This window comes from Gallus gallus, chromosome 2 (genome assembly GCF_016699485.2).
Source record: "Gallus gallus isolate bGalGal1 chromosome 2, bGalGal1.mat.broiler.GRCg7b, whole genome shotgun sequence".
NCBI lineage: Eukaryota > Metazoa > Chordata > Aves > Galliformes > Phasianidae > Gallus > Gallus gallus.
In genome coordinates, this window is record NC_052533.1 from 45,388,605 (window position 1) to 45,415,057 (window position 26,453).

The window sequence follows — 26,453 nt, forward strand, 5'->3', positions numbered from 1 at the left end:
GGTGAATTGCAGTGGACTGTAGTTATGGCATGAATACTTGTTGTCTTTTGATTAGAAATACACTGCTGATTAGTTGAATACAGATCTGAGTGATATAACAACAAAATGGTGGCTGATTTACACATAGGGTTTAATTTTCCATTCTCGAATCAAGTTTGCAGAGAGCTTTTAAAAATTACTTATGAGGTCACTGAATTCTCTCAGCTCCACCTTTGATTTCTTCAGGGTTGGTCCATTACTGTCAGTGGCAGTTTTGTGCCTGGTTTGTGGAGGTCTATCCAGTAGGCACAAGCATCTCCTTAGGGTGCCACAGCTGGAAGCAGTTGTGCTCCTTCAGCTTTTCAAAACCAGCTTGTGATTTATCAGTGGTTGATAGTATATGAATTCCAGCTCTTCAGGCCTCTAGACCATTGGTCACTCTGCTGAAATCAGTGGGACACGACACGTTATTACGGGTTGTGGTCCAGGAGTGGCACATCCTGGAGTGCTGTTTTCAGTTACAAGGGGTGGCAGTGGCCAGCTCAGTAACACAAGATGTTTCTTGCTGTTTGCTTTTTGCACAAGGTGTGAACATGGGAAACATGGAACAGTTCCTCTTGGCTCATGAACCTGAAAATGTGAAGCTTCTAATTTGTACAGTTTGGCTCATAAAAAATAAATGTCTGGATGGGTTCAAATCAGTGAACTAATTGATACTCTGTGACTCTCGTGGAGTATTTTCCTCACTTAACGGTGATGAGATAATTACTTGTTTAAGCAAAATACCATCAGTCCCTCCAGCTATGGTTTTATTTATTAGGAATAAGAAACCCTTGCTTTTGCTCTTAAGATTTCAATCAGTTTTGCGTTACTTGTAAAGGTGGTTTGGTGCCATGAAGCTGCCGCATTGCTGGAGATCCCTGCAACCGAAGGAGCCAAATTAACATGCAGCATGTTAATTTGTTTTCCTGTCCTTCAGTTGCAGAGAGGAGAGAGAAATATTTCGGTGAATTCCCGCTCCTCCCTACGTAACAACAACAAAAGCTATTTATGGCAATAACAGTTAGCAGCGGGGTGATGGCCCCAGGCAGCTATAGGACACATCTCACGATGAGTACCAATGTTGACTGGTTTTGCGCTGAATGCCTCTGTGAAAACAAAGAGCTCTGAGAAAATAAAGATGGAACTAAAGCCGAAAGAAAGATTTTTTTATTGCTATGTTTTACTTTGCTGGCAGACCAGAGCAAAGGTTTTCTGAACATTTAAAAGATGAAAAAGGTGAAGAATCCCAGAAGCGATTTATCTTGAAGCGAGATAACTCTAGTATTGATAAAGAAGACAATCAGGTTGGTTCTCGGCTCGAGAGTGGCTGAAATTTTGTTCTGTTCTTTTCTTTTGTTTTGGAGGCGGGCTGACTGATGTTATTGTTGTTCTTTTGTTGTTGCTCTCCTCTCCCCCCCGCTGCTCCTTGCCCCGCAGCAGCTCCGAGCCCTGCGCGGCCGCTTGCGCCGTGGCAGCGTGTGGGTCTGCATGGGCGGTTTGCTTGGCAGGACGTGCTGCATGCCCACGGGGGGAACGCCGAGGCTCGGGCTGCGTGGGAAGGCCGTGCCGGTCGCATTTCTCCATGTGTCGCCTAATGATGGCAGCTGTTCCGCTCCCTACAGCTTGCTCCTTCAGTTGTACCCATCCATTTGGAGCTGGATTTCAGTACGGACCGATGATAAACTGGTGTAGCCCAAAAAGGAGAAAAAAAAAAAAGGCAAAAAAAAAAAAAAAAAAGCCCCTAACAAACACGCAATGGTGAGGCCAGGTTGATTTTTTTAAACCATCCTAAAATAAGTTTTGACCAAAAATGAATCAGTCCCATCTATTAGCTCCTTCCCCTCCCCCTGCCCTCACCGTGTGTTACTGTCTGTGTGACTGACCTGCTTGTTGTGCATGCACCGTGGCACCAGTGTCCCCGTGTTACTCATCCTATAACGTGGCATTGCTGGAGGTGAGCGATGCGTAGGGAGCACCAGGGGAGCACGTGCCTTTGTGCTGCCTTCAGTCACTGTTGTGCTGTTCCGGTCTTGTGCAAGCTGTGTATGTGGAACATATTAACAACAACAACAAAAAAAAGCAGAAAAGGTTCCAACACAAATTGCTATTATGAGAAAATTCTCCCAGGTAAGAAGACTGTGTGTGTTTTCTTTGCTTAGGTTGTGTTTGTTGGAGGTACCTGCTCTAGTGAGTCTCTCATTGCCGCTCTCCTTCATGTTTTCAGTCAAGGACTGATTTTTCCTTTCTTTTTTGTTTCCCTTGTCTCCACATCGTACATAGCAGCCTTGCAGTTAAGCTGCATCTCAGTTGGCTTAGAAGCCAACTCTCAGCCATTTTCAGGGTGCGGTGAACTTGGGGATCAGCCAAAGGAGCACAGCATGACCAACCAGGGAGTGCTGAGCAGGTGGAGGAGAGCAGTGCCTGAAACGTAACCACAAACAAAGCGCTTCTTGCTGGGGGCCCTCCTCTCTTTCCTCCCTCCCCAGGCCACAGCCACTTCCTGCACTGTGGTTTATTGATGGGCAAAAAGGGCCACGCTTTTACCAGTGAAAATGAAATTAGGGGTTCCTTATGTCATGGAAATGGTTAAAATTCTTGTTCAAAGCACTTGGGACTTCTCCTTATTAAGCTAGCTTTTGGTGGGCTTCTGTTAGAGCTCACAACTTAGGTCTTACTGCCTGGTTTCCCTCCTTTCTTCCTTGATCTCATAGGTAGCGCAGTGCTGCCTGCCCTCGCATCTCATGGCCGCTAGGATAGCTGAAAGGTGGTCAGAAGCAAAGGCTTGGGGTGAGAACAGGTGGATTTAGGGCTGTGGGTTGCAGGCATCAGGCAGGAGGCCTCCTCTCAGCCCTGGGCTCCATGGGCAGCGTTTGCCTGGGAGCCCTCGGGTTCCCTAGGAGTGAAAGCTATCGTTTTCATGGTTCGTTTGTTTGAGTGAACATTGATTATTCTCAGCTGACAGTTTCTTAACGGCAGTTTTTAACAGCTCAACTTATATAACCCTCCTGGTTTTTTTTCTGCTCAGCAAAACAGAATTCTTCCATTTAGAGATGACAGACGAAGTAAATCAATTGAAGAGAGAGAAGAGGAGTATCAGAGAGTGAGGGAGAGAATATTTGCACAAGATGTGAGTAGTTGTTTTCCTTGCCTCTTTAGTGCCATACCTTTCCCGGTAGCCAGCCAGCACTGCCCCCACAACGTGAATGCTGGATTTGCGCCATGAGCTGGAGGTGGTAGGGAAAGGCTCTGAGAGAAGCTTCAGGTGCTGAGGTTGCTTTCTGGAGGAGGAGGAGGACACACTGAGAGTTGCAGGGATATGGGCAGAAGGAAGAGGAAGCCCAGCATGTTGTCTTGAGAAGTGCTTATCCTGTTTCTTTGAATGTTCGCGTTTGTGTGGTCGAGGTTTTCTTCTTCTTCTCTTTTTCCAACCAAAGAGCAGTGATTTAAATGGACACTCTCAATGATCTCGGATAGCGGTATTATTTCATATACCTCAAGCCAAATCACATTTTTTCAAGTAGCATTCAGCAGAGCCACCTGATGGTTATGTGCTTTGGACCAGTGCTGCGCAACTCAAACACTGCAGACAAAGAAAAGTAAGAGGGTAAATGTGGAGCTGCACAGGTTTTCTGAAATGACTGATTATTTCTGCCATCAGAAGGAGTCCTGCTGATGATTGCAGCATGAATAGAATAAAGTGAAATAGGCGCTGTAATTCCTGCCTTGCAAAAAAATAAAGAGAGAGCTTAAACAACAAAGCTACATTTCTAGGGGAAAACATTTAAATCTGGAACATCTATGAGCTCTACTTCATGTTCCTTGAAAAAAAAAATTAGAATTTGCTATCCTACTGTAATGAAGGGATCCTAAAAGAAGAGAGGGAAAGAAAGGAAGTGGGGGTAGTTACCATTTTGTTTCATCTCACATCTCTGTGGGAGCTCTGCCACTTAGAGGAAGATGGGAACAAAACCAATTAAAACATACTGAATCATATTTGGCAGTGTCCTTTTAAATTAAAACTGTTCCTATGTTGCAGGACTAATACTGTTGTCTGAGATAACCTTTTATTTTGCTCTGGTTTTGGAGTTCCACACATCCAAGTTACCTTCTTTATTTAATAGAATATGTTCTATGGTTTTAAGGTGTGTGTTGTCTCATTTGTGATAAGTTTTGCTTGTTTGTAAGTAGCTTGCCACATCTGAATGTTTTTTAGCTTGGCTTTTTCCTTCTAGACTGAGAAAGTCGCAGAAAAACAGAAGCCCTTCAGTTTATGTTGCACTTTCAGCATGTGGGTCTGATGTACGTACTGTCACGGTATGTACAGTAGAGTTAATGAGTCATTCATGAGCCTCTTTTTGCAATCTGTCTTCTGTATGAAAGATGCTGTCTCTGGCGTGTTACAAGGGAACTTGTGCAAAACCAAAAAATCTTTGGGTTTTGAAGCAGACTGCAAATGAGGCAAAAGGTTGTTATAAAAGCAGGAGCTAGAAATGCCAGGCTGGGAAGCAGATGGCTGGAGAAGTGTGCTGGAACTCGCTCCCCAGTGTGCTGCTGTTCTTATTTTTAGACCGTTGAGCTTTGAGGGCAAGTGATGAGCTTTGAGTTCCTCACAGTTGGAGGATGTTGTGGTCTATTGGGTTAGCACCTCTGAGCAGCAAGGTCCAAGCGATGGTCTGGTTGTGGTAGGCATTCTATATGGATGTGGAGTGAGCATGTTTCCAGATAGCGATGTAGATCTCTCCCTCTCTCTCTCATATCCACTCATTTGGTCTCTCTCTCTGCTGTTGTAGGTGCTAGTGAGCCAGCAATACATCACGTTGCAGTGAATTTCAGCAAGTTGTACTGATAACATTAACAGGAATGTATTTCTTAGCTGAGCTGAGCTTTTTTTGAGTGGAGCTCTCTCATCACAGTGAGGTGTTTCTAGGATGATATCAGAGGGTTGTGGTGGCGGGCAGAGTTACGTTTTGGTTCATTTTAGGAAAGAGAACTATGGCTTCCTATCATAGGTAACCACTTGCTGCATGTAGGACTTTTTAGTTTTAAAGCACTCCGCAATCATTTGTAAATCCATTTTCCCCAAGTTTTCCTGAGGTAGGTACCTAAGCACGTAAGCCTTGTCATCTTGCAAATTACAGATGTAGAAAGACAGGGAAGAATTAATCATGGTATGAAGAATTAATCTTGTGGTATTTTTATTACCTGTATGCTATTTACACTCCTGTAGTCAAGCCTGTATCCGTGCCTTGCTTGTGAACCTTAGAAAATGGCATACGGATATTTCTCTTCTAATTAGAGCATGCATGAAGAGGACTTGCATGAGAAGTCTCCAAAGGGCAGCAGCGAAGGTGCAGCTGTGACTTGTTGCACCGAGCATCACTCAAAATATGCATCAAGTATCTCAGGCTCTGTGGAAGATAGATCAACCCAACTATCAGAATTCAGAGCAAAATATAGGAGAAAAAGGCAATCTGGAGAGGCAAAGAATCCTGTGCATGTTTCTAGTACTGTGAAAAATACCTTAGCCTGCTCCCCACATATTAAGCAACAGAAACCTTCCTTACTCTTTCTTTGATTTTTGTAGCACTCCAGTGCACCAGATATCTTCGTTTCCAAGTTTTAAAATAAATATGTTCATGAATAATGCTATCATCATGATAGTCCTCATGATGATTAGTCTGATATTAGTCAGTCTAAATTATACTCCCTGTCAAATTTTCCATCTGCTGTGTTGGCTATCATAAATTTTGATAAGGGAAGCTGGAAGTTCTAATGACTCCTGTCATGTGGTGTCGTAGCAGGTGGCAGGGATTGAGAAGCATGTTAATGACGTAACTTAATAAAAGAATGGGTAAAGAGTTACTGCATTTGATCAGTTCACTGCAATAGGAACTGCAAAGCATGTACCTCCCAAACATGTAGGTTGCTATAGCACTAAACCAGCACTGCATGAACTCTGTTACGCTCAAGGTTATTTTTCAGTTGTAAGGCCTGCAACCTTTCTATCTTAAACTTATTTTTATTGTAAATCTAGCTTTACAACAACTTGTCAGTTTCATGACCAAGGGCACATAGGACCTGGGGTATCCCGGTCTTAAAAAGAAGTTTCTCATCTAAGACACTTCAGTTGCTTTTATTGCATTGAAAAGTAATTCCCTGAGGAAAATAATAATAATAAAATCTTAAAGAAAAGAAAGGTATATGTTACTCTTTCAATACACATCAATACAAATTATAGATTTAACTTAGAATCCTGAATGTGTATGTAAATGGCACAGTAAGTTTGGCTTCTAAGCATGCAGAAAATTGATTCTAGAGACAAGCAATTAAATTACTTAGGGTAAATTTCATTTTTTGAGGTTAATGCAATGTATAACCTCATGAGCCAGAATCACTTAAGAACCATTCATTGTTCATAAACGTATTCTCTAGTAATTATTGTGTATTCACTGAAAAATGTAAAGGCTTTATTAATTACACAAATGCTGGAATTGCCCATGGTACACATGGTACTAATTAAAGGAAGTACATCACACTTTATTTTTGGCTGTTAATTGTTATGGCTGTTTTTGACTAAGCAGTGTATTTTGAAGAGCCAGATCCTTTAGATAAAATAAATCATGATTCCTCTGATTAAGAAAGCATGGAGGATCTTCGCTAATTCAGGAGTCAATGAATGTTTGAAAAGCTGGCTTCATCCTATAGGGTGAAGAACTTATCTTGTAGGAAAAGAACAGGAAGAAGTGGTTTTAAAATAGACAAAACCAGGAAATGCCTTGTGTTGGCCAGCATGAACCCATATGTCTCAAGACTCCAGTATGGCTGTACAGAGCCCTCCTTTTTTGCTGCAGATCAAGCAATTAGCATTTGTTGTAAGCCTGAGATCTATCAAATCTCGTTAACTGACATGCAGATGATTACTTGATGGTATCCACTGCAGGATATTGCTGCATGTTAATTGTTATCTATGCAGGCTAATGTAATTGAAAACAAGAACAGTATACCTAGTGCTTGACAGTGCTGAAGCACATCTTCCAGTTGAGACTTAAAAAGGTTCTGGGAAATTATGGAATGAAAGACTAGTTTCATAAGTGACAATTAGTCATACAGAAAACCATAATGGAAATCTTGCATGCAGAAGTCCCTGAGGAGGTGAATTTGTAGGTGATCTTGCATAACCTTCTTTTCCTTTAGTAGATTTGTTGTCAGTGTCTTAGATGAGTGTAAAAGAGCCAAGAGTTTTAAAAACCTTTTTCACAACATCTGTTCTGTGTATGTATTTAAGGCTCAACTGAAAGTACCATGAAAGCTTATTGATGCTGTTGATCAGGAAGGTGAGTCCTGACCTTGTAGTAGCTGAACTGCTATCCGGAGCTGCTTAGCCATCTGACTTTAACAGTAAGAGTAACATCATAAGGAAAGTGCCTGTCTTTCTAGCCTCACGCCCATACTGAGAAATAAAGTTTCTAAGGATTGATAGCCCTTTGCCAGCATCTTCAGCCAGGAGGACAAAGGGAGTTATTACAGAAATTGTCCTTAGGCCTATAATGCAGTTTGTAGTGGTTCCTGTTAAGACACTAGAAAGGGAGCAATGCTCTCCACTTGCTTAATGAAGTATAAATCTCAAATATGTATTCTGCTTTATGCCCATTTCTTTAAAAACTTTAAACAGTCATTAAAAAAAAATGCTCATAAGCACTTCTGCAGACAGGTACACACCTCTTTGCTTTTAACTTAGTGGGGATGCAGAGCAGTACTCTGGTTGGAGCAGAGGTTTTTACTGTTTTTGGAAGAGCCAGCTGTTAAGGCTGCTTTGGGAAGGTGACTGAGCTTAAGTCGTTGCGCAGCTGCCAATCATGAACCACAAAGAGAAGATGCAGCATCGTGGTGGAGGTGGTCCAAACCCACAGGGGGATTTTAGTAGACTTCAAAGTTGTTAGGCTGTGCTCAAGCCCACACAGCCCCAACTGTTGATGAAACCTTGTGAGTGAGGTACATAAAATGGGAGCAGATGAAGTATTGTAGCTGTGCGAAGGATCCCGGTGGAATAGTTCATGTCTCCTCTTTGCCTGGGATGGAACCCTAGGTCTGCTGCAGCCAGTCCCTGGCAATGGAAAGCTTGGCCCTGAAATGCTAGGGTTTTGTGCTAACGAGCCATGTTTGCCACCAGTGCAGCCTAGAGCCCTGAGCATTCAATTCCTCTGGAATTCCTCATATTCAACTGGGGTGCAGGCTGGGAGCCTTCCTGAGAAGCGTTCACTGGGGAGCTGCCTGCTCCATACAGCATCCCTGGATCAGGTGCTGGGTGGGCACATGGCAGTGCTGATGAGAAACTGCACTGTGTCTTCAGGGCTGTGTTCGTCCATTTCCTATACAAGTAGAAAGTGACACCAATAATGATGGTGTGCCATTGTTCCTTGAGCTGAGTCCCATTGTTGTAGAGGGGATGGGCATGAGCTGTGGTGTCCTCAACCCCTTGCTTTCCTTTTGTTTAAATTCTATGTAAGTACTGACTGTCCTTTCTTCTGTACCTCATGGAGATAGAATCCAATGACAGCTACGAGGCACTTTGTGTAACGAACATGAAATAGGAGGGAAATGGAAAAAATCAAAGTGGGAGAATTATTCATGGGAAATTGAGCACAGCTTCATTTCTCTGCATAAAAAAAAAAATTAAGTAATGCCAAATGAATTACACGCTCGCCAGTAGGATTTATTTCTTCCAAGCCCTTCACCTTTCTCGGGGTCTAAGTAATTTAAGTCCTCCAGCAGAGAACCGTTTTTGCAATAGATGTTATTATTCATGTTAATATTATTATTAATATTACCCTCATTTTATATCTCGATGTGAGTATGGCTGTTTCCTCTCCATGCGAAATCACTTACTATCTCTAAGTACTGTAGTACCTTCTCTCCCTTTGAAGAACTTTGTTGACTTTGCATGCTCTCCTCCTGTTTGTCCTCCCTACCTGCAGCTCTGTGCTATTCTGCAATCTTATTTCTGGGTGGTAGGGCAGACTTGTGGAACCTCGCTTTATGTAGGCAAAACGTTTTTCCCTTTGAATCACCAGCATTTTGCACATTCCACCTTCTTCTGATCTCAGGACTGAGAAGTTTCAGTTTGTTTCCAAACTGAGACCCCTCGTTGGCAATGTGTTGTAATGCATGGAATTTATTTTACTGGCCTGACCTCATTCTTGACCTTTTTTCCCCTCTTGTCTTCTGCAAATGCAAATGATGCATGAATTGAAATCCCCTTATGCCTGACCAGGGGAGATAATTCTAAAAGCAAGGAAGGAATTGGAACAGCAGAGCATATCTAGAACGTCTGATACAATGCCTTTTTTATTTTTCAGTCAGTTTGCTCCCAGGAAAACCTTTTTGTGGAAAACAGGTAAAAAAAAAATACAGCTTTTTTTTTTTTTTTTTTAATAATTTCTCTAGCTGTTTCTCTCTTACTATTTGGTGTATCCATAGCTGTTTATCTTAATGCCAAAAGTACTGAACGAATTCATAATCCGTAACAACTGCGGTGTTTTTCTGCTTTGGGGAGGGGGACAGCTGGGGAGGAAGGGGTTGCTTTGCAATGCTGTGTTTGAACAAATAAATGAGGTATTAGTGCTGCTTTCTCCAAACTTTGCATTTCACTTTCGAAACGTAGTTGTGGGGTGGTGGTGGTGTAGGAGAAAGCCCATCTAATGTTTCATTCCAAGTGACTAATCTCTCTCTGGAGTGCCTTCAGAATTTAACTTACTGATCTTTAAAAAGCACTCTAGCAGCAGCTGGATGATGGAATTTATAAAACACAGCGTTTGTGTTTCTGGTGCTTAACCCGCTTTTCATGGCAGCACTGAACCACTTGTTGCCGCTGAGGGCCCAGGCATCCCCCAGGTCCTGCCTGCTGTGGTCCTGCATTGTAATAATGCAATGATGGTACCTGAGCCAACTGTTACTGCCTTCCTGTGTGATGGTTCTTCAGGTTCCTTATAATGATGGTTCCTTATAATAAACCCACTTCAAGCAAAGGGAAGAAGAAACCGTGTGTTAATTCTGAAGGTATATGAAATACAAAGCTCTGTAGCAGCCATAAATAAACGTAGAAGATCTTAGACACTGTGTGCCGTTATGGCAGATAAGGATTTTAATCAAAATGGTGGGCATTTCACTGGTGATTGCTGGAGCTGTGCATGTTCTAAAACTGTTCACTGTTGGCTTGGAGAAGATCATCTTTCACAGTGTTTCTATTTCTGTACATCCTTACTTCTGTCATTTATGAGTAAGGCTGTTCCCATGGTAAATGACTCCTCAGTAACGGTAAAAAACAGCCTTTCTGGTGGATAGTCCTGAAGGAGGAAGGAGGTATATCCCTCAGGATGTCCCAGTGCCACCTAACCACCTTGCGTTATGAGAGCCCAGTGCATTACCTCAGCTGCTGCTTCTGTACCACGAGAGATATTTTGTCAGAATAAATCAAAATTGCAACAGAGGAGCCCTGAAAAGCCAAAAGAAGATACTCCCATAAACCTACTTTTTTTTTTAATCTCTGGAAATGGGAGAATAAGTGTGAGGATGCACACTCAGGTGAAGATCACAGAAAGACCAGGGTGGAATCCGGACTTCCGCTACCATGGGCTCTGTTACCAGGAGAGCCCTCTGCTCCATCCATCAGAGCACTGCTTTTTCTTGCTGCATGCCTTACAGCCGTTGGCCAGGTGAAACACTTAAACTCATACTGAGCTCTGTGCACGTGAGCAATCTTGTGGATTTGCTGTGTTGGAAGTTACGTATATGTTTAAGTGCTTTGCCTTCTCTCATCAGAGAACCTGAACATTTATCTGCGCTGCAGAGATTTTCAAGGGACATAGCAAGTACTTAAAATTATACTTGCAGGATTTTGCTGGCTTGCATTTTTGCGTTCTATTAGGTGACATTCTAATGATTTTTCTTTGAGATGTAGGAGTATGGTTCCTTGGCTCATGAGAATTACCTTGCTTGGTAACAGGAAATGTTAAATGGCCTTCAGCCTCCCTGGCTGACATTGCTTATGTTCGGTTGACTGCCAAGTTGTGGGAATGGGAATTGGGGGCCAATTTTAGCCTTGCTTCTTTAACTATTAACCTGGCGAGATGGAAGATATTGCTAGAAACTAAATGTAATTTTAAAGATAGATTTGTATTACTGTGTGTGTTACCATAATCTTTCTTTTCATTTTTTCAGTAGGCTCTTGGAAGACAGTAGTATATGCAATGATACCCATAAGAAAAGACAGCTGTTTAGGTTTGTATGGCTTGCTTTATTTAATAATTATTTCCCAGTAACTCTCAGTTGTGATTCTACCCGTGTCCTTGCCAAGGACACCTTGTCCGGGTGTGGGTATGTCATTTTTCTGTCCAGAAGGGAGCACAGAAGTTCTTGTTTTACTTATCCCATGCTCTCTGAATGAGGAGATCATAGCAGGACACCTTCCTTTGGCTTTACTGATCATCAGCTCAGGAACCACATCTAGATTTTCAGCTGTTTGGACTCCCACAGACTGGGGATGATTGTGACTGGTGTGAGTCCATTTAGCTGTAGTTGAGGCATTTTTCACAGACTAGTGCCCCGCCTGACATTTTTTCCATTCTTTGTTTTATTAAAAGCTGAAATAAAAATGTAATGAGGTGAAACTGGTTGAAGTTCCTTTATCTTAAAACAGCAGTGCATGGGAAAAATTTTCTCCATAGCCTTTCTGTTCCAAAACCTTTTTCCATCTGCCCAGAGACTGTTCAGTCATAATCTTGATCCTAAAGAGCATCCCATGGCACAAAGAATCAGTCCATATTTTCATGGAGAGCACTGGGGCAGTGGAAGACTCAACCTGATCCAACTAAGGGACTTAGGCTCTCCTCCCACACCAGGAGCACCAACAGATTTAAATCAATCAAAGTTTGGCATGCCGAGCTGCTTATTAAGCCAATCAGCTCCCCCAAATTTTAAGCAGATCAGGCAGAAGTAATGAATTCTTTCAGAAGCATATCCTTCATCTAGTAGAGCATGGGCATAGCTGGATTTGCTGTTTGCATATGTAGCAGTAATAGTTTGTCACTTTAAGCTTATGCCACCTATGTTAACGTGATTTTCACTATGAGGTGCGAGGATGCAGGATTATTTGATGTGTATATGTGTTTGCCACTTGTGCATGTCTGCACAGCAGCCACAGGAGATGACAAGACCACGGGTGGAGGAGAAGAGCTGGAGCTGGCAGAAAAACTCCATGGTTTGGGCTAGTCCTGGTGAACTGATGGTCTTGGATTGGGCATGCAGGAGTAAGGAAGCATCAGAAATATCCATGCAGAGGCTCTTAATAAATGATACCTATTCAGGTTTGGGGAGCAAATAGGAATTTTGTGTAATGTGCAACTACAGAGAACGGGGATGCAGAAGCATTCGTTTTCTCTCCCTCTCTTTCACTAGAATATAAACATAAGAGAATTATTAATTTTTAAGCACAGGAATGCCAAAGCATCTGTAAATAATAAACTTTTTTTTTTTCCTTTCCAATTAAATCTTAAAGGCAATTTATTTTTTAAATTTTTAAATCTTTTTTTTTTCCCTTTTTTTTTTTTTTTTATGTTGTTGCTTCTGTGCTGTTTCTCTTTGTGTTTTCCCTCTGTCTGGGTCTAGCGAAGGTCAACAGGTAAATGCTGCCGATCACATGGGTGTGCGGCTCTGATTGCAGGCAAGGAACGCGCCAGCCTGATCCCGTCCTTGGCACCCTGCTCCTTCTCGTCCTGAGTGGCACAGCTTGGCACGTTCTCCAGTGAGAGAGCAGGAGCCACACTCACAGGGAGAAAGGGAGTGGAGGAGCAATAGATCCACTCTCATCCTTTTGATTTGTAGAAAGTGCTTTGATGGAGACTACTGCAGAATAAGACAGAGGGGATGGGAAATGCCTTCTAAAAGCCTCCCAAAAGTCAGTGTTACTAGCTGTCACTTGGGTCATGGTGCACTAAGCCATAGTAGGGCATGCTGGCTCTGTCGTTTTAGCAATGCAGTGTAAGCTGTTCATCATAAATAAGGCAAATTTTACTCTGGTTTTTGCTCTCTGCTCCCAGTTTGCTGTGTTGTCACTCACGGTACTCTGGATGCTCCACAGCTGTTCAAGGACAGGCAGTCTCTACCCAGAACTTTTTGCAGTTGAAAGCTGGGACACAGGCAGAGGGGGAAACGTGATGATGTTATTAGTGTATGCAGAGGGGAAAAAACCAAACTTGATGGGGTCTCTAAATGGAGCAGTAGTGTTGAAAAGTTTGGGCTGGTGCTGGGAGGACACCTTCAGGGAAGGGGGTTGAGTGACTTTCGGAGCAGATGAGTGGTGGTGAGGTAAAACAGAAATAAAGAGGATCATTGTGAAGACAAAGGTAGAGGGCTAGTGATGTTAGTGAGGAAAGACTTACAGTTGATGGACAGTGAAGGGAGAGGTATCGAGGAATCTCCTGAAGTAGGAGATGGGTAAACAGGCAGTGGATATGCTACATCACCCAGTATGATATTGCTTCATCAATCTTGTCTAGTGAAAAGCTCCTGGGATGAATGGGAAAGGGGAGCACTGGCAAGTGCTGTGCATGTAAAGAAGTTGCAGCAGTGTTAATTTGCTCGAGGTGGATGAGTATTGGGGTCAAATTCCCCCTCCTAGGCATGCTTTTGTAAATGCAGAGTACTTCCTTTTCCTTTAGTTGGCTCACTGCAGGGTACCCAAAGATAGGCTCTGCTTGTGTATGAATCTTTGTTTTCTGATGTCCGCAGGGGTAACAGAGATAGCACAGGGAAGGCATCTGGCAGTCGGCAGAGCAGCACGGAGAATGAATTGAAATGGACAGACCACCAGAGGCCATGGAGCAGCACAGACTCGGACAGTTCAAATCGAAATTTGAAGCCAGCCATAACAAAGACAGCAAGTTTTGGTGGCATAACCGTCCTGACAAGAGGAGATAGCTCATCAAGTAACAGAAGTACCGGCAAACTGTCTAAAACAGGTAGCTAGTACTGTATTGGGTTCACAAGTACTCTTGGCATACAAGTATGCCAAGTACTCTTGGCTGCACAGTGATAAATGTACATGGCAGGTGTATTTGCCCATCTGTGTATGTTAGTAGCTGGCTATTGGACGTTCAGTTCATAGGGATTGAGAAAACCTGGTCCTTGAGATCTGCAAACCCTGGGTGTGAAGTAGGCTTTCCTGGAATAGAGTATTTGCACTTCCTATTTGGATGATCTCTCTAATTGTAGCCTCAAAAGGTAATAGCTTTTGTAACAAAATGGATGGCACAGATTGCACCTTTTTATTAATCTTACTCTTCTTGAATTCTGAAGAACTGTGTCCTATAGCTGATGAGAATTCCAAGAATGTTTTGTTGTCAATGCTAAAATACAGACCACCTGCACTCTGGAGTACTGCCTCTCCCCATCTGTTGGCAGATGAGCCAGTGTGCTGTGGTAGAAGCCATCAGAAGCTCTGGATTCACAGAGGTCCTGCAGCCTCTCCATTTTCTTGTTTGGTTCCAATTAAATGAAAGCACCATTTAAGGGCACTATGAACCTGGTGGGAATTCTGCATTTATTTGTATTAACTTCATGGGTGCATTAACATATGAGTGAGTCACAGGGCCTGGATCTAAGTAATTTCAAGCCATGCCATTAAGCTACTCTATTATATTTTTGTGTAAAAGTGCATAATAAATAATTAGCCCATCAGATGATTCCATCAGTTTGGTTCACTTGATAAATACAGTACAGGGCAAGTGGTAATCAATACTTAGCACTTAGTGGTTTTTCAGCTTGAGAGTGCTTTATGGATGGTACTTAATTTAAATTCTGCTTATCAGACCTTTGTTAGTCGGATTTCATTCCGATTCTCAAAATGGCATAGTAGCCTTTGTTCTGCTTCAGGATGCTCAGGAATGGTGTTTTCAGAGTGAATTGAGGAAACCTTTGGCTTTGTAACTGTGTTCTGAACTTCACGAACTCGAACACAATCAATTTTCTTCAGAGAAGGAAGGGTACCCAGTGGTCAGAAGGGTACTCTCTTCAACCCTGCTGCTCCTAAAGATGCTGAGAGCATTCACAATATCCTGCTTTTTTTTTTTTTTTGCCTTTCTTTTACCTTTTTTTTTTTTTTTTTTTACCTTTCCTTTTACCTTGGACAAACAATGGCTTTGAATTTCATCTTAAGACTCTCCTTCAGTTCTACTCCACTTCTACATATGTGCAATCCTATGGAATTAAAACCTCATTTTGTCTTTGAAAATATTAGTACAGATTTTGTCTTTGATAAATATCAGTACAATATAGTTGTTGGTTTTTTTCACTTTATTTTTCCTGAATATAAGCATATGCTATGTATCATAGAATCATAGAATGGCCTGGGTTGAAAAGGACCACAGTGGTCATCGAGTTTCAACCTCCCTGCTATGTGCAGGGTCACCAAAGACCAGACCAGGCTGCCCAGAGCCACATCCAGCCTGGCCTTGAATGCATCCAAGAATGGGGCATCCACCCCTGGAGGTATTCAGGGTCAGGCTGAATGTGGCTCTGAGTAGAGCAACCAGTGTGTGTAGTGCAACCAGTGTGTATATACCTTTGAAAATGTCCTCCTGTGTGTCTGTTTTTATTTGCATCAAGGATGAATAGGCTATACAGTGTGGCCCAAAGTATGCCGTAGACCGTGTTTTTACCTCTAGATCTATTTGCTTCCCTCAAATCTTTCCATTGCATCAGAACTCAATTAGATATATAAGAATTAGGGGGGAGGCTCAGGTTGCAGGTGTACTTTTTTATATAGTTAACCTTCAGCAGAGTGTGGTTAAGCATACTCTGCAACACTGAATGCAGAGGTGCAGAGCCTTCACAACAGTCAGGGAAATCCAGTTTGGTGGGTAGAGACATCTAATTGCAAAACAGTAATACTTTTAAGTAGCCGTTTTGGTGTCAAAGTCAAGCATATTAAAGGGTGCACTTAGGAAGATATATTAAAGGAGAAATCTCTGAAGCATATGAGTAATGGTAAGTGCATCTGTACTCCTTAGGCACCAAACCCCAAATTGCTTTCAAATGAGAGCTCTAACAGTACATTTTTAAAACATCATTGATATTAAAATTCCATGTTCTTTGCAGAGCAATTACATATTGTAAGTGCTCTTTTTTTTTTTTTTTTTTTTTAAAGCAAAGGTTTTCAATGTGAAATCTGGTTGATGCATAGAAAGAGTGAAAATAAGTTAAATAAAAGGAAGAGGAGAGGAGGAAAAGAGCAAGGCTGGATGTCAAAACGAAGTCACACCTTCAAAGCTGGGACACAAAGTGAATCTGTCAGTCAGCCTGAGGAAAGTCAGAGGAAATAATATCTGAATCCCTATTTCTGTCCTTCTCTCTGAAATGTCACTGAGTGGCGTTAGAACAGAGTAGAATAACTGTTAAAAAACAACAGGGAAATATGTCTTGATGAAGTGTTCATTCTTCACTGAAAAAAAAATATAATACAGCCCTCAGAGCTCTTTTTGTCCTAAACACATTATATACTGAATCAGTCTATAAGCAGCAGGTCAAAATGTTTTCCATTGGTTAAACATGGTGAAAAATGTTTTCCACTATTTTAAATGTGAAAATTATGCTATACCTCTGATGGTCATCCTGAAGCACTGTCAAATACTTTTCTTTAGCATTCAGATAAATAAGACTTTAAGGATTTTCACCGATGGCTCACAGCTGCCTTTTAGAATGTATCCTGCGGTGCAGTATTAGCACTGTAGCCTTTCTGCATAACTCTAAATATTTTCACCAAAATTAAATGTTCTGACCTTAGCCTTCACTTCTGTCTGATAAATCAGTAATCAATGTTACATGGTGGCCTTAGAGAAACTGAAGCACTGAAAGAAGTTTGCCTCCCCTTAGGCAATGGCAGATCAGAGAATGTGCTGTTCTCTGCAGTGGAGTCTAGCAGTATCTATTACTCTTAGACTCTAATTGCATTCAGCTGCATGGTAATAAGAGTTTAGCAAAGGAATTAGGATACTTAATTCTTGCAGACTTCACAAAAAGAACTGTTTGAAACCCATAATATGTTTATTACACCATTTGAGTATTACTTTCATGCACCTGTTGATTGCTTAGAAGTTCCCCTTGAAAAATATAGATCTTATACTTGGAATAAAGTTTTCTAATTAATTCTGTTGCAGCTTAGTAGATACATAGATGTATTATTTAGGTTGTAATTGAGTGCCAAAGTTAGGACTTAATACTGCAACAAACTGCTGTCAGATTACATTAGGACAGCTGAGGGGCAGCCTACAAAATCTTAGTTTAGATTTCCACTGGCAGAGTTGACTTTTCAGGATTGACTACATGTGTGTAGTTGTGAGTGCCCCTATGGCTATCAAAAATGAATCTGCAATGTGTAACCACACACATCAAGAGAAAGTCTAGCTCCTAAACTGTCACCTTATTTTCACTGTCACGTTACAATAGTTTTTAATGTGCTTCATTAGGAGGGAAGACAAGATGTGTTCCAAAGAAATGTCCTCTGTGCCTGCGTACATGGCTTTATATTTATTTCAGTAACTGTTGGAAGGCTTATAAGGTCTCACTGCTGCATCCTTAGCTTCTCTTAATGCATTTTTCATAGTGTGGAATGCACATCTGTTGGAGCGTATTTCTTTCTCTCCCATTTACGAAAAGATGGCTGTGTGGGGATATCAGCTGTGTTGATACAGCTCTGTAGGAATCATTAACTCCCTTGGAGTGGCTGCAAGTAATCGGAGACACAATCTAATCTCTCCTGTTAGGTGTTCAATGCTACTCCTGTCACACAAAGACAATTATACTGCAGGCATTTCAATACGTTAACTTTTATATATATGTAAGATATTCCGTGAATTATAGTATTATGTCTGGGTTTTGGAACTGGATTTCTGCTTCTTTATTATTTCCTTTGATCAAGCATTAGCTTGATAGATTTTGCAAGCCCAAGAGTAATAGCAGGAATGCTGATGTGTGGGTAATAAATTTTAAGCCAACTGCTTCCAGTCGTATACTTCCCACCAACTGACTGTGCCGAATGATCAACCTTATTTTTAGAAGTGAAGCTTGTAGAAAAGTATTGTGTTCACATGAACGCATACCATTCTTATTAAAAAAACAAGAAGTCCTAAATGCATGTTATAAATGCATTACTGTTATTAATATATATGTGTGTATATATATAAAACATGCAAATATGTAAGTGACTTAGGAAAGCAGCAGACAAATAGGGAACCTGCATTAGCAGAGCGTTGGACCAGCTGATTGCCAGGGGTCCCTTCCAGCCCCTATGATCCTGTGGTTTTGTGAATTGGAGTACTGTGTCCAGTTTTGGGCCTCTTGCTGTAAGAAAGACATTGAGGCCCTGGAGCGTGTCCAGAGGAGGGCAACAAAGCTGGTGAGGGGTCTGGAACACAAGCATTATGAGGAGCAGCTGAAGGAGCTGAGATTGTTCAGTCTAGAGAAGAGGAGGCTCAGGAGAGACCTTATTGCTCTCTATAACTACCTGAAGGGAGGTTGTAGTGAGCTGGGGGTCGGCCTCTTCTCTCATGTGATCTGTGATAGGACTAGAGGGAATGGCTTCAAGCTGCGCCAGGGAAGATTCAGGCTGGACGTTAGGAAATACTACTTCTCTGAAAGGGTGATCAGGCACTGGAATGGGCTGCCCAGAGAGGTGGTGGAATCACCGACCCTGGTGGTGTTCAAAGAATGTTTGGATGTTGTGTTGAGGGACATGGTTTAGCGAGAACCATTGGTGAAGGGTGAATGGTTGGACTGGGTGATCCTGTGGGTCTTTTCCAACCTTATCGATTCTATGGTTCTATGTCTATGATTCTACTGCTCCTACAAAACACCAGCTGGAGCAAGTAGTGGGTAGAACTTGAGTCCATTTGATAAGAAAGGGAAAATTTACCACAGACTCACAAGATGAGTTGAGCAGAGAGGCTTAAATTAATCAAATACTTAATACTAACCTGAAGAAAATAAAGCAAAATGTGTTGTGTTACCCACTACTGCTCAGAACATTGGGAAACTAACGGTACCTCCACACGCTCCCCCTGAAAATTAAGCTATTAAGATTTTGTGGTGATTTTTGTCTCATTCTCTTTCACTGCTCTTTGAACTGCTGAATCTCTCAGAACACTTTAAGATATGCTAATGGAAAATGATGAGAATGTGAAGGTTACTATTATATCAGCTGTGAAGCAGCAAAAAAATTACTGAGGAATCTAGAAGTAGCCAGCATTACATACTGAAAAAAAGACACTGGGTTGTATAATGGGTGCAAAAATCTCATCTAGTCAGAGATCCTTTCAGACGACTTTAGGAAGGCATCTCTTAATGGGAGTCTGAATAAAGTCAGATTCTCTCTTTTTTTTTTTTTGTCATTCGTTACAGTACTGAATTCATTCATTCTGTGGTGATTTCTTATTCCAAATTTAGAAACCGTGAGAACAGCTAATCAGAGCTACAAAGACAAGATTAATTGGTGTTAATTTCCAAACATTAGTTTTGGGATTTATTTGGCTTAATATATCCAGACTTAAACTGATAAGAAGTTGTAATGAGGGGAAAATTTAAAATAGATTATTATGGTACAAGATAAATTGTGGCAAAAGAGGTTAGGTGGTAATTTCTGGATTATTTTGGAAAATATTAAGAAAATACCCAACTTGGTTTGTTCTTTGCATTCTTTTGCAATCACCAACTTGATCTGCTGACGTAGGAGTGCAGGTCTGGGATCTTTTAAGGAAGAAGGAAGTTTCATAGCTCTTTTCTCAGCCAACACATGGTGATAGCTTCAAAGATTGTCCTCCTGCTTCTGCCTTCCATTTGATGGGTACATCTGAATTCGTTACAGTCCTTTGGCTTCTAACATTCAGATGCTGGTAAAGATCAATCTGTGATTCTGACATAAAAGCAGCTGAAAAGGAGGGAAAAATAATGAATGTCATAGCCGCAATCTTCTTTTATGCTAATGTTGCTTCTTCAGAATAGCACTACATGTGAAGAGTTTGAACTTAGGTTTGATAGTATTTATAGGCTTAGAAGTAATAACAGACTGGGGGATTGCTCTGGAATCTTGTCCGGAATCTCCAAGTAGCTCTCTAACCCACTGAATTCCACGGGTGGCAGAATAGAGGAGAAAGTAAAGTGAGAACTCAAGTAAGCAGTATGAAATGCACACAGAATGGTCAGAGAAATGCAGAAAAGGACCTGCAGAAGGAAAATAGAACTCCTGTATCTGCATTTACATTTAGTAGGAAGATGCCAGGTGTCTCTTGTAGCTTGCTGAGGGTGATCTCCAAGAGTATCTCTGCAACTGTGGAAATGTGGAGATATTAAATAATCAAATAAATAGAACTGTCCCTGCAGGAATAATCTGTATGTTTCTAGCCTCAGTATGCACAGAGAGATATAAATAACAAGTACGTTAAGACAACTTTGGAGTGTATTTGTAGAAATGTAAAAAAACAACAACAAAAAAAAGTCTTCTGACATCGCTACAACTTCCTTGATTAGATATTGGAGAAGCAGATTTAAGGGTCCTGCCAATGGCAAGTAGTGCACAGCTCGTATAAGAGAACTGTTTCTGTTGTAGCTGCCTAGCTACCACATGGAGATGGGGTTTGGAGAAGAAAAGTTTGCATCAGCTTTTACACAACAATCCACAGCAATCTGTGGAAAGACACCGTGTTTGTTAGATAACAGGATGCTTGTGTGATGTCTTAGGAGGAAACCAGTATGCAAGTAAAATCTCTGAAGTTTGAAAATTACATACAGTTTTTAAAAGAATGAAGCTCCTCTCCTCCCAGTCACAGATGCACGTTAGTACATTTGGCTTAACTGGTTGAATTTGAAACTTCTGAATTCTAGAAATTAATCTCAATACTGAGCTCAATGGGGAGGGAAAACAAAACCCTATTCCTGCCAGCTGGGCATGGACTACTGCTTATGTTTGTCCCTGTGTATGTGACATGTCTGGTGGGAGCCTGGGTCCTTCATAACTGTGGTTCTGTCTCTTTTTTAGGCTCAGAGTCTTCCAGCAGTGCTGGCTCCTCAGGATCCCTGTCACGAATACATCAGCCTCTCCAAAGTGCACCTCTTGTCCCCGGGTTGACGGCCAGCAATTCGGGTAGCGTGTCCTACCCTGAGAATGGGATGAGTGGCCAGGTGGCTCCCAGCAACACCAGCTATATCATTCTTCCACTTGAAGCTGCAGGGATACCTCCTGGCAGTATTCTGCTCAACCCACACACAGGTCAGTCTGGTGCACTCCTGCCAGGTGCGTTTCAGTGTTACTCGTGTCGCCTGGGAAGTCAGCACAATTCTTGTTTGTGGAGAGATTTTCTGGTGGGAAGTAATGCAAAACATAATGTTCATGCAGTCTTGGGCAGGGTATTCATCTTATGAAATCCTGGCACTCCTTGGCTGTGAATCCTCTGAGGGCCCACTAACTTTAGTAGGGAAAGATACTCTTCCATATCCAGCATGCTGAGGTATGGTACGAGTAAAATACGATGCTCAAAGTTCTGTAGGTTGTACTTACTAATAGAAGTTCAAAAAGCTATTTTGAAATAGTTTCACTATTTCAAAAAGCATTTGAAATAGTGCTGCAGAGTTAGTTTTCTTATGTGAGCTATGTGATTAGCAATTGTATGTAAGCACAGAGTTTTGTGAAAAAAGTTGTAATCTCGATTCTGTGTTGTTCTGGCACCTAGAACTGCAGTTTTAACTAGGCACTTGCTGTCATCCAAGCATTTTAGAAGCCACTCAGCTTGAACTTTAGTGCTTGCTGAAAGTTTAAGGCAATTTGTTCCCCCCTTGGTCCAGATGAAGCCAAGATAATGTTACGCTATTACTCCCCACAGTATTATTACTGACAGCATTAAAAAGGTTCGGGGAGGTTGAGACTGTGATGCTTCTTCAGTGATTTGCACTGTTTCAGTGACCGTGACTAGCTGTGCTGTCATCCTTAGCTGAGTTATGCTGGTATTAAAATAACAAAGCATACAGTGCACTGAATTTTCCATTAAACACGGAGCTCAGAGTTGAACTCCAAAACATCTTTTTCAAAGTCCTCAATGGAGCATTCAAAAGCCTTTCGTTTGGGGATTATTACTTATAACCAGTGCTTTATGTATATTACACCTCTGCGTTCCAGTCTTTGGGTGCAAATATGTAGAGCTGATCCGTGAGTCCACTATTAATAATGTTGAGTTAGAATGGAATTGAGAAAAAAATGACAGTTCATTTAAGAAAAGCATTCTTGAAAAACTGGCAAACCAAGCTCTACTTGGGCATATGGAGGTAGAAATATCTGGAGATAATGAGTATCTATCAGCATATGTGTGATCAGGGAGGAGTTCTTGTTCAGGTTCAAATGTGCTAAGTTCTTTCCAGACAGAGCTGACTTATTAACCTGTGCATATGCTGACTTTTCCAAAGCTTTTAATGTTTGTGTGGTTGTTTTTTAGTTATGATATTCTTGATATGAGAGCCTAATTTTGGCAGCACAAATGGAGTTTTTAAACATTTCTTAACAAGTCAAATTATGGGAGAGAACTGAATGGAAGGTAGGTATTATTACAGAACCCATGTTTATGAACTTAACTATTTCCATTGTGCTGGAAGTTGGGAGTACTGTCTGCAACGTGAGAATTTCTTGGACGATGCAGACAAAGGTATTTTGTGTGCTTTCATACAAAACTCATCAGGCCTAGGCAGAAGCCCATCTATAATTCAAATGCTAGTTCTGAAACAAGTGGAAGGAATCACTGCTGCCTCCAGTTGAACCGTTGGCTCAGAGGTTGTACCCATTCCTGGCTACAGCAAGGGTAAAGGTTGCAGCTTACCACACTTGCAAGCCATCAGAGGTGTTTAAGAGAAACATATCCTGCATCTGCTTTGGCAGTTCAGCCGTTTGCATCAGCCAGCTCATGTTTTTTCCTTGGTACCTAGGGAGTCTGTGTCTGCCACAGGCATAATGCCCGTCAGTGCTTCCACTAGATCAGAGTGCCTGGTCTTCCCTTTGGTGTGCCTCGTTGTCTGCAGGGGCATAACCAAGAGTTTCATGTCTATTGTATGTTTAACATTCACAGAATGAGTGGTTTTTTTTGCATGCCTAATTCTTTCCTCTATTTTTTTTCCTAATCTGCGTGGTTTATTTCTGTAGCTTATCTGTAAATAAATATATGCACACTAAAGGAAATGGAAGTAGCAGATTCTTACAAGGACTGAAATTACTGATTCAGATGTATAGCTTCACACTGTTACCTGTGCTGGAAGCCAGTCTGTACTGTAGTGTCTGCTGTGTTTTTAACATGCAGCAAAATACATGCTACAAATTTTCCACTCTTTGGATTCAAAATCTTTGCATCTTATTACAGTAATGTTACAAAAGAGGCTCCATAGGGAGGAGGCATAGAGATTGCTGGATGCTGTGCTCGACTATCAAAGTGATGGATGCTGTCAGAAACATAGATGAAGAGAAGACAGTTTAAAGAAAAGGCAAAAAGAGCTTTGTTTCCTGTAATGAATAGATTCTTTCTCTATGTAACATCATTCTTTAGTTCTTTATTCTCCTTTTAGAAAGTGGTTACTTCCTGTCTTCTCTCTTTTGATCCTAACACTGTGTCCTTTAAGATCTTTGCTTCCTTTCACACTACGTAGTCACTGACTGCAAGCCTCTAATGGCATCCACAGATGCTGTCAGCAACTCCCTGCTCTCATTACACTGCTCAACTCCTTCTCAGGTGTTGGCAACTCACGCTTTTACATATTCACAGTTTCTTTCAACCTCTCCAGTTCAGCCGTCTTCTTCCCCAGATAGAGAAGCTTCCGACTTGCTTTGGGTAGGGACTGTTTATGCAGCTGTGTTCTTTTACTCTCCATTTCACCTGCCTCACCAGTCTGCTTTACCCTTTAAAGGATTCCTCTTAACATGTTCTCTGAGTTAATCCCTTTCACAATTTAAGAGCAGTTACATTTATTTCTTACTCCTTCAGATGGCATCGCAATCTTTGCCTTTCTATTAAGGCCGCAGTTCATAACTTACATACATCTTCCATGTTGGCATCTGACCTCTCCTTTTCATTACCTATTTCAGAATTTCTTCTTAAAAGGTCTTTTTTATATCTTTATAAACATTTCCAGACCTTTTCTCTTTTGGTCCTGTCAACCTTCACTGAGCCACTACAAATGAAGCCTTAAAGAAGGCTTAAAGAAGCAAGTGCCTGGCACATGCTTCACGAGCCTGTTACCATGCTCACCCAGTCCAGTTCCCAGTAGCCCACTTACTGCTTTTTGGATTCATTTTCTCTGTAAGCCTCTTCCATAGTGGTTTTCCCTTTGGACAGCGGTCTGTGGCATTTCTGTTACACATGTTCATTCTTTGCAGTTTTGTGCTGTGTTATTTGCCAGCAAAGTCAGTTGATTCATAAGAAGATCACATTTAACTGAACTTCCCCTGTCACTACCACTTCTTCTTTGGTGGGCCTTGAATCTTCCAAATCTATGAGGAGACACCAGCTGGACACGATTAATTGTTAAATGCTGCACATTAGTATTATTGTGGCCTTCTCCAGTCTCTAAAATAATTCTGCAGCCTGACACTCCCAAGTTAAGGAGGAAAAAAAGCCACTAATGTTTCTCTCCATGCCATTTTCACTCAGGATCTTCACAGCAGCAATCAAGAAACCACCTAATGCACACAACTGACCCATGCCTCCCTTTCACTTTCTTTGATCTTTGCCTAACTTTCCCACTGTGAATATGACTTAATCCAGAAAATGCTCATACTTTGGTGAGGGAAGGAAGGCAAGGTTTCTTCATCTGGCTCTTCTCATGTGGTTCTGATCACAATAGTAAGAGGAAGGAACAAAAAAGCACCGAGCGATGAGTAGGTGGAATAGGCAGAGGCACTACCTGTGCCAGAGGAGGTATAAAAAACACAAGCGCTTTATTTCACTTGCTCAGAGTCACCACATTCCTCCAGATCTCCTGTTTTATCTCAGATATTCCTGCTTCACTTTCCTACGTCCATTGTTATCGCATTGTGCCTAAAATTTATTTTTTTCTTATGTAAACATATGTAATTAATTTGATTTATGAATTTTTGTTAGAAGTGAAGAGAACTGAGGTCATGGAAAAATAATGGCTGCAGAGGAAAACCATTTCTTTTGTAAAGCAATGACTTGGGCAAGGATAATTTTTTAATATATATATATATTTAATATCTGAAGCAAAAAAGAGTTCAGCGTCTTATGCATTGTTATGTACGTACCACCTTCTGCCTTTAGTAAAAATTGGGCTAGAATTTTTGTCTTATATAAGAGATTTTCATAGACATATTAACTATTTCCTCCCTGACAACCTTCCGGGTTGCATCCTGTAGTAGGGCACCACTCTCTAAAGAACAGCGCTGTTACTGCAGTATGTAAATAGGTTAGTAACAAAGGTTTTTTTCATGTATATCTGGGAAGTATGGTGTGTCAGGAATGGTTGCATACATTTTACAGTTGCATCCATGAGGGTGGATAGTGATAGGACAAGGGGGAATGGTCTTAAACTGAGATGGGAGGTTTAGGTTAGATATGAGGAGGAAGTTTTTCACACAGAGGGTGGTGACACACTGGAACAGGTTGCCCAAGGAGGTTGTGGATGCCCCATCCCTGGAGGCATTCAAGGCCAGACTGGATGTGGCTCTGGGCAGCCTGGTCTAGTGGTTGGCAAGTAGCAGGGGGGTTGAAACTAGATGATCACTATGGTCCTTTTCAACCCAAGCCATTCTATGATTTAACCTCCATTGTACAGATGTAAAATGTACATGACTATCCTCTGCTTTCAGTGTTTGTTCCAGAGTTTAGTCTTAGTACTAATTGATTCATCACTGAACGACTTCCAGTAACCAAAGCACCTGAATCATCTTATAGTCATGGCAACCTTTTACTCACTCCTTGGGGGTTAGTACTGCCAAAACAAATATCAGTTATCTGCCTTGCCTGCAAAAAAAAAATAGATGGCTGATAATGTAATGAGAAAAACAATCACTTTACTGTTGTAGTGGGTCAATTAGTGATCAGGTGGAGCAAGCTTGTGTGATTTCATACAGAAAACAGTCATTTTTTTAAAATGTTCAGCAAAGGAAGTTTGTTTTGTTTCAGGTCAACCCTTTGTAAATCCTGATGGGACACCGGCAATATACAATCCTCCCAGCAGCCAGCCGACAATGAGGAGCCAGATGGTGGGACAGTCTCAGCAACAGCCTTCATCCCAGCAGCCTCAGCAGGTTCAACAGCCTCAGCAGCAAATGGCAAGTCACCTTGTCACACAGGTAAATGTGGTGGCCATTGGACAAAGAAACAAAGGTCTCAGGGATA

General features: G+C 41.5%; 1 protein-coding gene across 50 annotated transcripts in view; it reads left to right on the forward strand.

Moving 5' to 3' along the window:
- The window catches only part of ARPP21 (cAMP regulated phosphoprotein 21), a 187,208-nt gene that overhangs the window by 111,809 nt on the left and 48,946 nt on the right, over window positions 1–26,453 (forward strand). For 29 of the 50 annotated variants that reach the window (XM_004939497.4, XM_015281705.4, XM_040696063.2 and 26 more), the window contains 7 exons: window positions 1,217–1,325; window positions 3,047–3,148; window positions 9,378–9,415; window positions 11,239–11,298; window positions 13,807–14,039; window positions 21,104–21,334; window positions 26,238–26,407. In XM_004939497.4, the coding sequence (XP_004939554.1) occupies window positions 1,217–1,325; window positions 3,047–3,148; window positions 9,378–9,415; window positions 11,239–11,298; window positions 13,807–14,039; window positions 21,104–21,334; window positions 26,238–26,407 (943 nt within the window). The remainder of the gene's footprint in view (window positions 1–1,216; window positions 1,326–3,046; window positions 3,149–9,377; window positions 9,416–11,238; window positions 11,299–13,806; window positions 14,040–21,103; window positions 21,335–26,237; window positions 26,408–26,453) is intronic. The other 21 variants (XM_046929732.1, XM_015281715.4, XM_040696073.2 and 18 more) reach the window with 11 other exon arrangements.